This window comes from Tauraco erythrolophus, chromosome 15, assembly GCF_009769465.1.
Source record: "Tauraco erythrolophus isolate bTauEry1 chromosome 15, bTauEry1.pri, whole genome shotgun sequence".
NCBI lineage: Eukaryota > Metazoa > Chordata > Aves > Musophagiformes > Musophagidae > Tauraco > Tauraco erythrolophus.
This window is the reverse complement of record NC_141479.1, coordinates 2,409,672-2,427,308: the sequence shown is the minus strand read 5'-3', so window position 1 is coordinate 2,427,308 and position 17,637 is coordinate 2,409,672. Positions and strand designations below refer to the sequence as shown.

Below are 17,637 nucleotides of genomic sequence, written 5' to 3'. Positions count from 1 at the left end.
AATTGGAGGGATGTGGGCACTTGGGATGCCTAAGGTTGCTGTTCTGCAGCAGACTATGGACAGAAGCCTGCAAGCCTTCTTGATGTGGCTGTTTTGTCTTTCCCAGCTTTCCCTATCCTGCCTTCGAGACCCTGCCACCTTTTCCCCTCCTTGCAAGGATGTGGCTCTGCTGATGCACTTCTGTAAGGGTTTGCAGGACACCTTGCTGCTCGCTGCTGAGCTGGGCACTCTCCTGACACACTGCACCCTTGGCATCTCTCGTGCTAGTTCTGTGTCTTCCAAACAGGACTGGATTCAGCTGTGCTAGAGTGGAGGCATCTGATCACTGCACTGGGGTGAATCCTGGGGTATGAGTGTTGTGCTGTGCCATGGCAGCAGGAGTGGGATGGTGCGATGGATTGGGACCCTCCTCTTCACACCTGGTAACTCGGCACCTGGTGTAAAGACCAGAACGCAGGAGAAAAGCTGGTGTATTAGACTTACTCTGCCACTGAACTGAAGCATGAAAATTTGGGTTTAAGCCCCTTCAGCAAATTAGCTGGAGCTGTGTGAACGCAGTGCTAGTTTTAGCCTGAATTCTTCCTTCCTTTTAGCTGCTTGTGTGGCTAAGGGGACTGCTGGGAGCAGATCAAACACTTGTTCTTAAATTAGGATGCTACAATTCAGTACTGTAAGTGCGTGTTCTGTGGGACAACTTCTGGGACAGCCCGTGACAGCATGTGGGCTCTTTTCACATGGTTTGGTGCCCAGCATGCATAACTGGGGCCTTTTCCACTCACGTAGGTTGCAACATTTCAGTTGGTAAATGTAAAGGGAAGGGGGAGAAGTTCTTCAGTGGAAGATGGAAGTGACGTGCCCACAGCTGGGCACCAAAGCAGCGGGCTGGGTGGGTATGGGTGTGCTTGAATGCCTGGGTGCCACTTTGAGCTTGGTTCAGAGATGAAGGGTCCCAAGGAGGACACCCATAAGTATTAAGAGACACTTGGTGACAGTAGTATCTAGCATGTTTTCCTTATAACTTTAGAATATGGAAGATCTTTCTATTTTACAGTTGCGCAGCACCTCATACGGTGGCATTGTCTGTGCTACCAGGCTCCAGAACGGTCCAAAAAATTAATAACTGTTCTGTATTTTGTGAGTCTTATTATGCAATTTAATAGTGTAGCAGTATAATGAAATCTTTACAGGAAAGTGATGAGACTGAGTGGTTTTGTGTGTGAAATACGGGGTCTGCGACTGGGCAAGACACTAGCTACTTGTTTTATTGTTGACAATATACTTATTTTCATGTTTATTCCTGGATTACAATGTGTGAATAGCATCCCAGTAAACAGTCAGGCAAATAGTTATTTATCAAGTATTTAGAAGTGAAAGGTCTTGTAATTTTCCTTAGTAATGACTGTGATTTCTTCCAGCTGGATTAGCAGCTCCCATTTCTCCCCATGAAGAAAGGGGAGTGTTTTGGTGTCTGCATGGAGAGTTATTGTCTCCCATAATAATGCAGACCAGAGGATTTTTTTTTTTCCTTCCTGGCTTGGGATCTGGGAAAGGTTGAAATGTGCATACCCTGAATTAATACCTTGTAAAAGCCCTTAATACTCTTTCTTTTGTCATTCCTGTTGGAGTGGTGCAGGAGTCGCTGCTGGCATCAGCCCAGCAGCAGCCTGCCTCAGAGCTGCTTTTGTTTCAGTTTGAGGCAATCAGTGGGTCTTGTGATGGAATCGCCTTGAAAGGTCACTTTTAATTACGTTTCTGACGCGTTCCTCTGTCCTCAGCCGGGCAGTCCTGGTGGAACAGGTCACCTGCAGCTTTACGGCTCTGTTGCTACAGCAAACGATGTCAAAAATATACCCTAGAGCAGCTGCTGGTGGGCCAAAAAATATTGAACATAGTGCTATATTCTTTGCCCAGCCATTGCTGCTGGTACCCTGAGGTGGTGGAGGAGGCAAACATCAAAGCCTAAGTAATCCCTCGGTAGCAACCTGTCTCGTGCCCCTGGGCAGCAAAGTGATTTTGTTGCTTCTGAACTGGCTGTCGTTGAAGGGCTGTGCCAAACCTTCCCTGCACGTCATCTTGAGGGGCCACAGCAGGCACAGGTTTCTCCTTTCTCACCCTTTCTGGATTGACCATCTTCCTGCTCCGAGCACTGGTCCAACCAAGAGTGTGCTAACAACCGTCAGGCTACAGGTTGGCAAATCCCTGGAGCTGTTTTTCATGTGCATCTTCGCTTCGTGCCTGGTGGGACGGGCATCATCAGTTTTGTCCCTGGCTTGGAGAAGACTGAAGGTAGTCATGAGGTTAAGACCAAGACGTGTTTGGATCCTAGCTCTGCCACAGGCTTTGAAGACCTGCTCCCCATCATGTGTGTCCAGATCCTGTAAGCTATTTAATTGCCGGATTCCTGTAGGTTTATGGGAGCTGCACTGAGCTGTCATCTCCCAGCGCAACAAGCAGAGTCAACGGCGAGGCGTGCTTTCTGTGACCCCTGCTTCCTTTCCCAACCCTTGCCTCCTTTTGGTCCTATGTTCTTCAAGTCCCAGAAACGTGCAGGGTTTCACAGTTGGGATCTAACCCAGGAGCAGGTCCTGGGGCTGCGTCGAGACCAGTGCAGAAGGTTGTGGGTTTTTTCCAGGGAATGTGGTTACTATGCTACTCCTCTGAAATTCCTGCGTGCTTGGGGTCTGCCTGATGTTTCTCACGGCAGCTTGTGTGCGCCGGGGGTGGACCCCAATGGCATGAGAGTGCAGGGGGGTGACGAGGAGGAGGAGGGACCGTGCCGGGAGCCGGTGCTGCAGAGTGCATGAGAAACAGTGGTGCTCCCAGCTGGGCAGAGGACAGGGCCTGCTCTTTGGACGCTGCATTTGAAAATAAATAGGGGCTCTGTGGGGAGTTCTGACTAGTTGCTGCATGAAGACATGGAGTTGACTCTGTCGAAGGAAATTCATGGACATAGAGTAACCTTTGGCACATGACTGCTGCCTGACGTGACCGTCCTTGCCGAGGGCTGTCACTGGGGCGGTGCGTTTGGGGCGCCCTCCGTTGTGACAGTGCTGTAGTTAAGGCTTTTGTTCCTTCTTGAATGGCTTTTCCCGCCCTGCTTCTTTCCAATCTGATCAGCAAACACTTCTAAATATTCATAACGTGAGATTTGTCTCTATCCGCATGACTGCCGCCGGTTTGAAAGGCATGTGACCATGCAGGGGGGGAACGGGGTTAATCTCCTGCGCTGGCAGAACAAGGCTGAGCAGGAGATGTACAGCACAAGGATTTACTCTTATTTCTGAATGTGCCTTTTCCAGCATATTTCCATCTAGGTAGAAGAAGGAGGAAGAACAGTTTCTCTTCCCTAGCCGCATCTTCAGGCACTGATTCACCCTCGGGATGGGGGCGTGTGCGCGCTGGTTGTGTGCCAGTGAGATTTGAGGGCATCGATGCCTCCGGGCTTAACAGACAACTCGGCAGCGCTTTCCTTGCCACCAACCCAGCTGGGCTTGCAGGTCCTCGGGTTTCTCCGTGTCCATCAGACAGTTTCTACATGGAAGTGGCAGGGTCAGGTTGGTGGGGAGGAGGCAAGCAGCGATTAGCCTGACTTATAACCAGGGCAGATCCTCTGACCAACAAGGCTTTCGCCCTCTCATCGGCACGTGCTCCAGACCGGGACGAGCCTGCCCACCCTTGCTGGCAGCACGTGCAGCCAAGAAGCCCAGACTGCAGGAGGGTGGGATGGAGGTCTGTGCCTTCCGGGCTGGCCGAGCCGTGGGTCAGGCTGCCTCTGAGCTGGCAGAGCCCCGGAGATGCTCACAGCCTCGTGCTCCAAGGGAGCAAAGTTGTGAGCTTGGCAAACAGGGACAGCCTCATTAATCGCTCCTGAGAGCGTGAAATGCACGTTGCCGGAGGCAGGTCGTTGGAAATGAGGGGGCTACAGTAGCTGGAGTTTTCTAACAATTAATTATTGAGTGGTTTTCTAGAGATTCTTTCTCATGTTTGTAATTCGTTCCCTGCTGTAGATGCCATATTGATTTATAACATTTTTTTTTCAAGTTCAATATTTTGCACCCTCAGGGTCTCAAACAAAGATTAACTAGAAAATGAGAAAAACTTTCTGCGTTCTGCCTTGTCAGAGCTTTCTCTCCCATTCTCCATTCCTGGAGCTGGTTTCCCAGCTCTGGTTTGGGTTGCAGATGTTGCCGAGCCCGTGTGCCGTGGGTGGCGGAACGGCCGTGGCAGAGCTGGCTCACTGACCAACAAATGAGGGAATCAAGAGCCCAATTAAGAGCCTGGAATTGCCCCTGGTGACCTGAGCAGCGAGTTCGGTAGCTGCTAGTGAGACGGAGGAATGAATAAGCATTCTTCTTCGTTTGAAGAAAAAAAATCCCCTCCTCCCCCCAGCTCTAATTAGCTACTCTTTATTCCTTTTTTATGCCATGAACATAGAGGGTTTGTCACTGGAATGAAATCTTAACAAGACACGAGTTCTTGTACAAGGAGGTGACCTCCATGCAGGTGGTGTGGAGGCTCCTGTACCTGTTTGCTGTGGTTTCCTTGCCAGATCTTTGGTTTTGCTGTTGTGAGTATGGCTCTTCCTTACCCGCTGGTTCATCTGTTTTCCTCTAACAGAGTGACTAAAGAAGTGGACGCAACCTCCAAAGAAGCTAAATCTTTCCTGAAGCAGCAAGAGAAACGGCAGTCAGCAGCTCCAGCTTCCCTCCCGACAGTCTCTGGGTGAGTATGTGGTTTCTCTGCCCAGGTATGGACCTTAGGAAGAAAGACAATGCTTGAGTCTCTGTAGGCTCTGTGGTATTTGAGCTAATGGGTATTTATTTTCTGCAGGATTTCAGTGGGAGCAAGACTAGGCCTGGAAGGTGTGATGATTTGGGAGGGAGGGAAGCGGGGGAAGCAACCCATGAGTCTCAGTGACTCACTTGGTAGGTTCAGGCTTGAATTTCTCAATCCTCATAAATCATTCATCCTAGTAAGGAAATAGAGTTTTGAACAGGTTGAGCAGCCTGATGAAACTGCAGGTAGCCAAGGAACATGCCCGGGATTGCCTGCAATTCCTTTGAAAGCTGCTTCTCGGGACCATAAAAAGCCATGACAGGCTGGGCTGTGGCTGCTTATAAACTGGGGGAGCGTTTGAATGAGCGATGCTTTTGCCTCTGATGTTCTCTAATATCATTTTGATACGGATTTGTCACTTTCTGTTCAAGCTCCAACACCTAATTCTGAGATTATCATAATGCTTGTCAAAGATACAAAGAGGTCGGGGCCCCTGTGCATCTGACATGCCACTCTGTGTGGTTCTTGATGAGCTTTGGAGATCACCCGCTCCTCAGGAGCTGAGGAGATGCTTCTGTGTTCCAACAGTGATTTTTATTTAAGTCAGTCATTTGCATTTATATTTGAAAGACATAAGCTGCGTACGATTTGGTCACATAGAAACAGCACCCATCAAATACATACATTGTCCTTCCCATCTGCTGAAGAGCAATTCTCCAGTGTGAGTTAAGGCTGCCTTGCCCCGAGACAGGCTGTTATTCAGTTCCTGCAGCTGGATTGTCACTCGTTTTTCCAGCTGAGCGTTGCATAGCTTGTAGTTAGATCAGGGTGGTGAAAGCACAGTGTGTGTATGTGACTCTTGACAGCTGCTGTGCCCCGGGATGAATGAATGCACAGATGACCATGGTCTTGTCGCTGTTGTTCGCACCACACAAGGGTTCGTCCCTGCAGAGCTCGTTAATTGTAACTGAAGTGTTGTGTGGGGGGTTTGTGCTGGGAAAAAACTTGCCTTCAGTTGGGCTGGTGGCGTTCTTCGTTCAATCCGGGTGGCAGCTGAAGCTAGGGCAGCTCCTTGCCCTGTGTGCTGCCGGTGGTCCCGTGTCTTCAAACCCACCTTCCAGTTCCCCCAGCAAATGCTCTGCTGCTCCGAGTGCAGGCAGGCTTGGTAGCCTGCTGGGAAAACCCCATGGGCTGCTCACCTTCCCACTCTGCTGTGATCCCTGTTTTCCCCTGTGTCTTACTGGCCCAGGGCAGGAGGTGGATGGTCCACGGGCCGGCACAGCCCAGTCATTACCAAGGTGCATGGCTGCTTGTGCTGGGGCTCTGATCGCTCAGGAGAAACAGCCAGAGCCCAATTTGGGTTAACGCTGCGGGTGCCTGACGTGATGAATCCGCATCAAATATGGAAAAAAAAGGAATAAAAATCAATACAAGAAATAATGAGTTCAAGGACTCTTTTAACTTTCCTCAAGCGTGATTATTTTGGAAGCAGCTTAATTAGGTCGTCGTTCAGCTTGCTGATGTGTGATGTCCTACTGACAGTTGCTTGCCCGGAATATGAGGTGGCCTGGCTGTAGGGAAAGGAGAGGAAGAATACCCTGGGCTTGGATGCCTTGTGTTCCTTCAGAGCAGCAAACCCTGCTGCGGTGGTGCCCTCCCTGTCACAACCTGCTGCAGAAAATCCTGGTTTTGTGCAGCGCTGCTACGGCAGAGGTGTAGCAGTGGTATTTTGATCCATGTGTGGAGCAGCCCAGTGCTCTTGAAGATTTAGCAGGAGACTGTCCAGGGCAGCTTGGCCAGTGTGTGCCCTCTGGTTGGAGAGTGCTCCAGGGAGTTTTTTTTACCTTGGGATAATATCCAAGACTGATCCCTGAGACTGCCAGCAAACATGCTTGCCTTTGGGCTTAGGAGGTTGCTTCCAACTGGGAAGTCAGCCAGGGTATTTTCAGGTGAGAAAATTACTAGCAGCCTTGCAGTGTTCCTTAAAGCCAGAGGTGAGGCCCTTATGTTAAGAAAATTACAAAGGTCAGGGTTTTAAACTTGGAGCCAAGCTATTGTCCAAGCCCTGCTCCTCTGGAGCAAAGTGCCACAAGCCTCGGTGATGTGCCAGAGTAGCGCCTGGGGACCGCTGGAGCCTGGCGTAGCTTGATGGTTCTCTGCTGGAGCCCTTGGGCTACTTAAAATAGAAGTTTTGGGGGAGAGGTTGCATTTCTCCCTTGTGTATTACAGGAGATAACGCAGGGGATATTAACCCAGTCTGGGTCGGTATCACTGGAAGGCACTGAAAAACGTGTGATTTGGGATCCTAGACGTGCCAGTGGATACCCACTGTGCTGTGGGCCATTGTCAGCCCCAGGAGCTTTGTCAGCTATTCAAAAAAAAAAACACAAACTGTTGCCCTGTGTGCAGGGTATTTGAGCAGCTAAGAGTGGCCTCTCTCCATCTGGCTTTTCTTTCTTCACCCTGCAAGCAGCTTGCATTATTTCTGGATGCAGCCAGCCTACCCTGCATTTATTTAATTCCCCTTCTCTAAACAGACAGAAGTAATCCAGGAAAGCAGTGGTCACAAAACCAAACATCCGGTTCCCCATCTCCACGTTACAAACCTCACAACCTAAATGGTCCAGGGGAAGGGATGTTTGGGGCTGAAAGTGCATTTCCTGAATGTATTTAACATCCATACCGGATGTGCTATAAAAAGCTGGATTTGTGCTTGTGAGGGACACGGGGGTGGTTGGAGGAGAATAACTTAAACACTCGGCTGTAATTAAAGCCAGGAGTACAAAACAACCCACCCGGTTCTCTCAGCAGGCTTTGCTAGAAAGGTCAGAAGCCCTGGGTTCCCAGGGATGCGATGGTTTCCCAGCCTTCCCATTATTCCCATCGTGTCCTGCCGTGACACCCAGCTAGGCAGCGGTCGGTCAGCAGTGGATATCGGTTTGTTGGAGGCGTTTGGGGTTGATACTCTGTTCCAGCTGTGATTCCGTTGTGCTCCTGGGTTGCGTTAGGCTCTTGCTGATGCTGTCAGAGGTATCAGATGTGATGAGGGGATCCAGTGATCCCTTCTAGTTCGCTGTCATAAAAAATGGCATTCAGAAAAAAGCCCCCCACCCACCTCACTAAGCCTTCTTGCCCGTCTCTGTGTTTTGGGGCTCGTTTCCTATCCTTGCTGCTGCTCCTGGGCCTTTTGCAGGCAGCATGAGTAGCTCCTGGCTGTAAGTACATGACCTGATGGAGTGGTTGGTCAGCTCCGTGGGCATCCCTGGTGCTCGGAGAGCCGCTTTCTGCTCCCTTCCCAGGTCAGGCAGGACCGACGAGCTGGGTCCGTCGTCCTCTGCGTGAGTAATGCTGTTTTGCAACACCATTTCGTATTCAGAGGAGGTTAAAGCAAATGAAATCCTCCGCGCAGCTGACTGCAGAAGGGCTGTGTGCGTGGACTTGTGCACGTGTGACTGGAAACACAACGTGGAGGGGGTGGGTGGTGAGCTACAGGCTGGGAAATACCTGCACAGACCCATGCCCTTCGGTGCGGGCGGCTGCGATGCATCCATCGGTCCCTAGTGCTTGTCCAAAGCACAGGGAACAGTGCTGCTGGAGCAGTCCTGAAAACGAGAAAAATGTGGTTGGCGGATCTTATTTGAGATTCTCCTCTAGGCAGCTGTTTCTACATGGCCTGAACAGGAGCCAGGAATAAAAAGGGAGTTTCTCACTGGCTTTGTTCTTGCCTTTGCTTATTACCAAAACCGTTTGTAATTAAACGTGGACTTGCTCCCTCAGCCCAGCTGTTGCTTTTCTGTTTGATCCTGCCTGAAATTACAGCGGTGGATGTGTGACCTCCCAGGCCTTTCCATGCCTTGTAGGCTGGTATAAACACAGGGTAAAATTTGCCTTTGAAGCACGCGGGGCACCGCTCCCATGGAGTTCAGGAGGTGCCGTGCTTGCCCGCTCCGGTGCTGAGTTTGGTCTGGGAGGGTTTGGACCTCGGTGCAAGACCCAGCAGGGAGAATCACTGCAAGAAAGCTCTGACCCAGAGGCACGCACTTGCCCTAAACTAAGAAAGCAAGATAAACTCCAACCTGTTCATCGTGGATGCTTTCCTCCCCCAGTCTCCGGTAGAGGAGTTGACGTGGACTGACCATGATATGGTGTGAGAAGCTTCAGGCCTTTGCATTTAGGAGTTGTTTACTCTGCTGCATGCTGATGTTGGAGCCGAGGGACTGCAGCAGGAAGACATCTATCCGTGGCTTGTCTCCCACCTTCGATGTGCAGGAGGAGGAATGGTGGGAGGATATGGATGGTGGGAGAACCGCCAGCCTTTTGACAGCATCTTGACTTGTTACTATAATTTCTAAGCTAACCTTCCTCTCAAGCCTGATTACTCCTAGGAGCTGCTTTGCATCCAAAGCTTTTTCTTGCAAAAGATGCTTTTTCTGCATGAGTTGGCTGGAGCTAATTGGATCCCTTTGCTGTCACGACCAAAACTGGTCACTTGAGACCTTAAGTGGATGCTGGTGAGATGGACACAGGCTCTCGGCTTCTGTAGACCTCGGATGATCTAGAGCAAGTGCTGCAGCACTTGCGTGTCTCCAGGGAGCAATTTTATTTCACAGCAATCCCACGGGCTTTTTTTCCTTCAGAAAGCAGGAACCTACAATCCAATTTCAGCTTGGCATCAAATGCCAGCGATTATTTAGCTAAAACTCTTGCACGTGTTGCTTGTATGGGCTGAATGAGGATGCAAATAGAGCAAGTAATCGAGACCTTTGGGGGAGCTGGAGATGTTTTGGTTTTTTTTCAGTAGTCACTTAAGCAATAGAAGAGCTCTGGTCTTGCTAGTGATTTCAGGGCTTCTCAGCTTTCTCCTGCGCTTCCGTTGCTGCGCTCCAGAGAGTGCTGTTCTCCCAGACGGAGAGCCCCAGCCTCTTGCACCATAGCCAAATGTCTGGGTGTGAGTAGTACATGACATTTTTCTGTGCACAACGAGATGAACCAGCCAGGGGCAATATTCGTGTGCCCTAGAGCTAGTTTTACTTATTTCCTATTCAGATGCTTTGCTTGTGAAAGATTAAATGTGGCGGTAGCTGTTCCAAGTGAGTAATTTCTCTTCAGGTCTTAGATCCTTTGTTGTTTTTATTTTTGTTTTAATTATTCATTGTTAGCGTCTGTCTACTGGTTTATGCATATCCATTTCTTGAATCAACATGGTAACGAGGCTGGGTGATTCTTTTTTTTTTTTTGAAGTATCTTGGATTTATTTGCTAGGTGGACTGAAATTAATTACCCTGTGGGGATCGGTGTGGAAAGGTGTTTGTATCTGCAGGGAAGGGGAGGTTTGTCATTAGGAAAAACGATGGCTGGTTCAGTATTGAAGAGGAGGGTTTCCATCAGCCCTAGTAGCATCGTAGAATCATGGAATGGTTTGGGTTGGAAGAGACCTCAAAGGTCATCTAGTTCCAACCCCCCTGCCATGGGCAGGGACACCCTCCACTACACCAGGTTACTCAAAGCCTCATCCAACCTGGCCTTGGAATAGTAATAGTATAGTAAATAAGATGCTTGTGAAGCATGCCAGACCACCTTATCCTCTGAACATCTGCCTCCCCTCTTGAAGTCAGCGTGGACTGAGGTTTCCAGCGTCACACGACATCGGATCCCTTGCAGAACCCGCAGCAGCAAGGATGCCCATCTCCAGCTGGCACAGGTTCTGCAGCAGCGGGGGCACTGGCGTGGGCTTCGCAGCCCAGCTGTGAAGCAAAGTCAGTCGGGTTGTCCAAGCTGTGAGTCGTGGCCGCGCTGCCGTCGGATCCCGTGCTAGGGACCTGACTGCTACCTGCTGACGGGCTAGCCAGGGCTGCAGGCGCCTCTGAGGCTTAACTGGGTGGGAGAGTTCTGCTGGTTTGGGTCTTTGCCCCTTTTCTGAACAGTTCTTACTCTTGAGCTTACGTTAAGCCTTTTCCAATAAGAAACAAGAGCTTGGAGTGTGGGAAGTTTCGTACCCACTCTCCCAGACTCAAAGCAAAACGTGCGCTAAACATCCTTCTTTTAAACTAGTCTCTCAGGAGCAATCCTTTCTCGTTCCCAGGCTAAATGAGTCAGTGCCTTCTGCCCCAGCCTCTCTTTTGCAATAGAAATGAATGAGATTTTTTAGCTCCGTTCCGTGCTTTCCTGTGGCCCTGTGGTTGCTTTTGCTTGGGGCGATGGCATCTTATTGGAAGGAAGTTTAGCAGTGCCCGGGCAGCTCCCTGCCTTGCTGCAGCCCTCCGTCTTGATGTGGTTAAGCTGGATCCCTGGGCTGGACTAACTGGGATCAGCTGTTTCTTTTTCTAGTCTCGTTGGAGGTTCAGCAGAATGGAATCTCAGCTATTTGAGGACTTATATTCTCTAAAGCATCTGTCTTATAAAGTACAAACAACCCCCCACCAGTCTGGGGCCTTTGATAATTCCCCAATGAAAGTCGCGGGGCAGTTTTTCCCTGAGGGCAGTACAGGTTTTATGAGGCTTATTTTCATTTGCTTTCATCTCTTAGATCGTGAGCGTTCCTCTTTCTCCCTCTGTGAAAATGACTGAGGAAATTAACTGCTAATGGGGAACGAAGCCAGCTGTATTTTTATTCCAGACCCCTCGCAAGTTTGCGAAGGGAAACCCCTGTATCTTCCCATGTTAGACTTGGTCTCGTTGGAGCGAGAGGTGAGAGGAGCAGCCTTGTTTTACGGTGAGAGCCTGGGATTGGAGGTGGATGCTCAGAGCTCCTGTTCCCAGCTGTGCCGTGGCTTGGAGATGTGTCTATCAAGAAGACTGGTCTCCACTCCTGTCTTATTTTGCTTTTACAGTGCTTCCTTGCATATTAACTGAGCTGCATCACGTCCCTTGAGTGTCTCCCCCGTACCAGATGCTTGTGTTACATCCTCTGGCTTTCCCACACTCGTGTTCCTCCCTTTTTCTCACGTCAAGGAACAAGTTCAGCTGAATCATCCTTCATAAAACATGAACCAGCTAAGTCAGGCTGGGGCGGCAGTCAGAGCAGAGCGATGCTCCCTGCTTTCAGGCAGTCTTGTTGCCCCAGGCTTTTCACATACTAGTGGCTTCATTCATGGAAAAATCACATACTGGTGGCCTCATTTGTGGAAAATCAGCACACCAAGATTTTCCAGTGTGTTTATTAGCCAAAACTTTGATCTGCACGCTAGGTTGTCAGCCTCGTGCAGGACTAGGCTTAGAAAACGGGCATGCCTGGGCTGGCCGGCTCGATGTCAGGATGTGAAGTCAAGCATTTAGGGTTAGTTACCGACTAAAATGTTGACTTTCTCCATTTTCCTGTCTTAAAGGAGATGTTGGTGTGACTCTGCGCTCTTGAAGGGCGCGTGGTCTCTCTTCACAGCTCCAACCTTTTTGGATGGCAGCAGACTCTGCAACTGTTTTTTTTTTATTTGTTCCTCAAAAAAGCCCAAGAGAGGCTGAGGAAGTGTTTGTGTCTGCCCCAGCCATGGGGATTTCCTGGGCTGGTTTTGGCCATGAGGATGATTGGCATGGCTGAGGTTTGCTTTGGCTGTTGCTGTCCTGGCACAGAGGTGGCAAAACTCCCAGTTTTTTTCACTCCCCTTGCTTATTCCTGCCTGAAACCACGAGCCTCAAGTGAACTGGTGTGCGGGCTGAGCTGGAAGGGCACCTTAAACAAGCTCTAGGCTGTCTCAAGCTCCCCAGGGTGCTCTAATCTGGTCTGCCGAGCCACGGAGTACTTTATTTCCATATCCAAGGAGTTTCAAAGCCTTCCTGATTGGGTTCCAGCCTTGCCCCGAAGCCCTTGCTGCTGCAAGAGCGGGGTCCTTGGGGCGCTCGCTGTACCGAGGGACCCTCTGCGGAGGCAGATAACCGGTGCGGCGTTGGCAGCGGCCGCAGGGAGCGGAGGGAACCGTTTGATTTGACGTGTCTGTTGGAGACTGCTCTTTTTTTTCTTTTTCCTGGGAATCTCAGGGGCAGACGTGTTTCATACCCTCTCTTCTCATAGCAGCTCCTATCGATTATCAGCAAATAATCGTGGATATAGGAGTTTGATCCGACCTTGGGCAGTAGCTTTTGATACTCTTCTAGGAACTCCTACTTCAGCATGGTTGCTGTAAGCCTCCAGGCAGCCAGTGGACAATACAGACGCCTGTTCATCGCCCAACTGCCTGGTCTGAGAACAATGATGGCATTTCTTGATGTAACAAGTCCTGGGCATGTGCAGGGTTGGATTGTAGCACTATTTTTTTTTTTTTTTTTCCTTTTAAGCTGCAGGCTTGAGAACAGCAGGCCGGGTTGCAGCGCTCGTGAGTGCAAGTGCCTAGGAAACTTGTGCCTTTCGGAGAATTCTCACCGAAATAAAGCCAATGTCTGTTCTTTAGGTGCTCACCTGTTCTGCTTTGTGGTTGAGTATGCATACGCTATGCGTCGCTGGTATGTGTATGCTGTTAGGAGGTGGGCTGAGATGCTTGTTTGGCAGCAAGGAGGGGGTTAAAGCGAACCCGCAAAGCCTGGCTGATTGCAGCTCATGGCTTTCATAATGCAAAGCCGGTGGGAATTCAACCGAAGGCTTCATCTCCCCCTTCCCCCCTGCTAGAGGCAGGCCAACCTTCTGCACTGGGCTGGAGCTGCGTCCCTGCCAGTCCGGCTCGCGCAGGGAAGCTCTGCGAAAAACCAGCAGAGGCGTAAGCGCGTGAAAGATGAGATTATTAAACTTTCTTGGGAGAGCACGAAAAGAGTCGTTTTCCAGCGTGGTCGTGCTGTTTCCTTACACGGGGGCTGGTATGCAGCACGCCTGGCTCTTCATCTGTGACCTCCAGATTTCTCGTTGCGGGACGGCTGAGGAAGCAGCTGGTATATACGATATCTCTAACTCTCCGGAGACTGGTATGCAGGGACGTCCTTGGCTTTGCCGTAGGCTCTGGCTGATGCTCAGCGAAGTTGCTTAGGCCAGAAAAACATGAAGGTGGCTCAGCAGTGGTTTGTACAGCACCCAGCACGCTGACCTGTGCTGCACCAGGGCCGGACCCTGCTACCAGGGTTTCCGTCTCCCTATATGACACGTTTTTTGTTAGAGGAGCACTAAACAGACAATGCAGCCCAGAGCCTTTTGTTGTAGAGCCTTCGTTTTAAGGACAAGCACCATCACAGTGTTTTTCCTAATGTGTAAAATCCCTTCTCCCTCCCTGCTGTTTGCAATAACCCTTTGGAAAGCTGGAAGGGCTCTCCGTTTCCTCTCCTGCTCACACGCATGTGCTTGCGAGCCTGGCCAGCACTGTTTGGCTGGGGGGGGGTGTTTTTTTCCTACTTTCCCAAGTCAAAGGAGTGTGTGTAGCATTTGTTTTGGAAACAAAACAAAACTTGTACAGAATTACATGGCCTCTGCAAACAGATCAGTACAAAACAGGTCGTGTGCTTTGGCCTGACTCCGAAGACCGTACAAGATAGCTGTCTCCTTCCTCACTTTATGGTTTCATGGCCACTGCATTTAACGAGGACTCTTAAGAAACCTTTGAAAGCATAGTATGTCATCAGCTTTACTAGTCCTATGGGACAGTCAAGATGCTTAGCAGCTTTCTCCTGGTCAGTGCTGTGATTGCAGGGCAGGGATTGAGTCTTTTATTGGGGTAGAATATCTGCACTTGGACAAACGGGTAGGATTTTTCATACTGACTTTTCTTCAAAGCCTTTGGGAGTAAAAGTGTTGGTAAATATTAATAAGAGGTTGTTGGTCATAGCTGTTGAGGGACGCTAAAGAGCTGTCTTCAACTTCCTTTGTTACAAACAAACGTCTCCTGGAAAAAAAACTGCCTCTGCCTCCTTCCTTTAGCACTAATGAGCTGGATGGGAAGCAGGTAGTGCTGCTGTGTCAAGGAGTGCTTCCCAGTCTCTGCGTGGCACGGACATCCTTCGGACAGCTTCGATACCTTCCTGCTCCACGACCTGCCGTGCTCATGTTGTGCTGGGCTGGTAGGTACACATCTGCGTTGTCCTTAGCTGCTAAAATTGTCTTTAACAAGAATGGGGCTCAGTGTCAGGTCTCTAGGGTAGCTTGGGAGGGACAGCAGTGGCGCCACTAACACCTATGAACAAATAAATGAGTGTCATCTTTGACCATGGGGCTTCTGGCCACGCTTTTCCTTTAGGAGGTGATGAGATCATATCGACAGATCTGAGAATATAAATCCTTGCAGGCTCTGCCACAGGTTGTCAAAAACCTTGAGTGCAGTATCCTGGGGCGTAAAACCCAGGCAGGAATTGGCACATTCCCTACACACGCTCGTCTTTGTGCCAGAGCTTCTGCTTTGCTTGATGTATGACAGACTGGGAAGGGAAGTGGCTGGATATCAGCCAGTGCAGTTATAAAGTCTTCATTTTCTGTATCAAACTTAGAAACTGAGGAAGCCTGGGACGGTCTTGGAAACTCCCAAGCAACGCTCTGTCTAGGATTCCTGAAGCAAACCATGCAGTTGTCTCTTCTCTCATTTGCAGTGCTTTTTCTGCCCCTTCCACACCTCCTGTGTTGCATTGTAGAGTTGATTGCCAGTTAACATATCCCCACTCTGTGCTGCGTGTAACTTTACTACGGAGCACACAACCCTGAACTAGAGACCTGGCAAGGCAAGCCGGATCGGCTTTCCGGCAATCCCGTTCTCAGGGTGACAGGGAAGGCTTGGAGGTGCCTGTACATTTGTTGTTGGTGGGTTGGCTTCACGATTTACAGCTGGGTATAGTACACAGGAGGAAAAACCCTTACAATATACAGATTTATTGCCACTACCTGCTCTGTGGGACATATGGCTCAGGGAAGAACATCTGAGCTCCTTGTGAGCCACATTGGAAGCTGGAGATTCAGTGAGCTGAACCTTAAACCTGGCTTATGCTGGGATGGGAACCTCAATCAGCTCATGTCTTTTTAACCAGTAAAAGTGCAGGGTCCTAAGTCACTCTAAAAGTTTATTTGGAGTCAAATCCGTGCCTGAAATTAAAGGAGGGCTTCGAGCGTGGTCCGGTTTTGTCCACACTGACAGACTAAGCCATCACAAGGTTCTTAGCCTGAAGCAGCTCTGGGCAGTATGTACAGCTGCAGTGGGAACACAGCACCTTTACAAGCCCACCCTGGCCTCTTGCTGTATTTTTATTTTTGAGTAGCAATGAAAAAACACAAGCTCTCAGTGCCCTGTCTTTGCCAGGAGCTGTGCTGTGCAGGAGGGACCGGAGGTTTTGGCTTTATTCTCTGGGCAATTTGAGCCAAAATAAGGGGGTTAGTGTTGTGTGCTGAAGGTACCGAAACTGTTACTGGAATGGGTGAAAATGTTTGGGACCAGCTGTCCTGTTTGTGTACCTTCTGGAGATGCCCTTTGCCTGGTCCTCATCACTGCGGCGCAGTTAATGTCTTCATCCCGATGGTTAAACAGAGAAGTGAAGGCACCGTTAGGCTGGTTTGCCCAAGGTCACCCGGCAAGTCTGGCCCATGAAGTTTCCCAGGTCTGAGGCTGATCCTGAGCTTCTGGATTGCCTTTATTGTAGCACTTGCTTTCCATGTAGCCTTCATGCCTGCTGGGTTGAACGCTGCTGCTTTTACGTGAAAGGTCTGATTGTGCGTGGGAAGAGCTTTTTTTAATAAAACAAAAAAACCCAACTGTTTGAACTGGGCATGCCCCATGTGACAGACCTGCAAAATAGCTCCTTAGTCAACTGCTTTCAGCTACAACCTCTGCCTGGCTGCTGGAGCTGAAGGCCAGAAATGCCCATGAGTTCACCTGCCCTGCGCTCCTGCAGAGCACGCTTCTCCCCAGCTACCCCTGTGCCCAACTAGTGGCCTCTGTTTGGTCTTTCTGGTAAAGGATTTTAAGCTAATCTTGAGTTGAAGACCTCAACAAATGAAGAATTCTCCCCTTTCTTTGAGGGTAATTAACTGTGGCAGCTAATTGTTGAACAAATCGTTTGAAACGGTTACAAATACACCAGACCTTGCCAGAATCCAGTGAACGGCTTGAGCTCTGCTCTTGTGAGTTTGATTAGGGATCACCAGGACACGGATGTGTTTCTGCCTGTTTAATTCGGAGGTTTCTGCTGCTCCTCTTGCTCTCCAACTCTCTCTAGGTGCCTGTCTCTGTATTTGAGGATCCACGGTGGTATTTGAGGATCCACGGTGGCTGCCTTAGGACATTCAGCAGCTTGACCAAGGACAAACTCCAGAGCTGTATAGCTGGGAGTGATTCATCTTTCCTCCTCGTACACAGAGATAAACGTTGGGATGGATGTCAGCTGTCAGGCTGATGCATGAGTGAATCCATTTTTGTATGTGCACCTTGAGCTGAGAGTACGCACGTGCGTTTTTACCCTTTGTGATAAACCCGGAAACGCAGATTGTGTTGGAGAAAGGGGATCTTTTGGTGTTCAATATTGATAACAGGGCAACAGGGCTGTGGCTGTGACAGTCGGGGAGCCTTGAAGCGTTAGCTCGGGGATTACGCTCAACGCCGTGGGGAATTCGGTGTTGTGCAAAACAAAAGAAAGGGCTTTGCAAAGCGATAACACGCTTCAGATGCAGAATTAATGGATGGGGGGTCCTCTCGGGTCCGCAGGCTGGGGATGTTTGGGGCTGAAATCGAGAAAGATTCAGACTGAGTCTTGGGAAGAGGCCCCTGACAGAGGGGTTTTTTATTTACTTTGATTTGTGATGTTAACTGAAAAGAAAGCAGCTGCCCAGAATCCCAGGCGCCTACGGATTGATTGCTGTGGAGGAAGAGGTGAAGACTCCATTCCTTGGAAATGCTCTGGAGTAATGGTGAGTTGGATGTGGTAGGTCGGCATCATCTCTAGAGCCTCACTTCAGAGAGCACCGAGGAGTTTTGC

The 17,637-nt window shown here is 49.8% G+C and overlaps 1 protein-coding gene across 1 annotated transcript in view; it reads left to right on the top strand.

The window, feature by feature from the left end:
• Positions 1–17,637, top strand: part of CFDP1 (chromatin remodeling protein CFDP1) — a 65,811-nt gene that overhangs the window by 14,981 nt on the left and 33,193 nt on the right. The window contains exon 5 of the mRNA XM_086621275.1: positions 4,618–4,722. Within this exon, the coding sequence (XP_086477401.1) occupies positions 4,618–4,722 (105 nt within the window). The remainder of the gene's footprint in view (positions 1–4,617; positions 4,723–17,637) is intronic.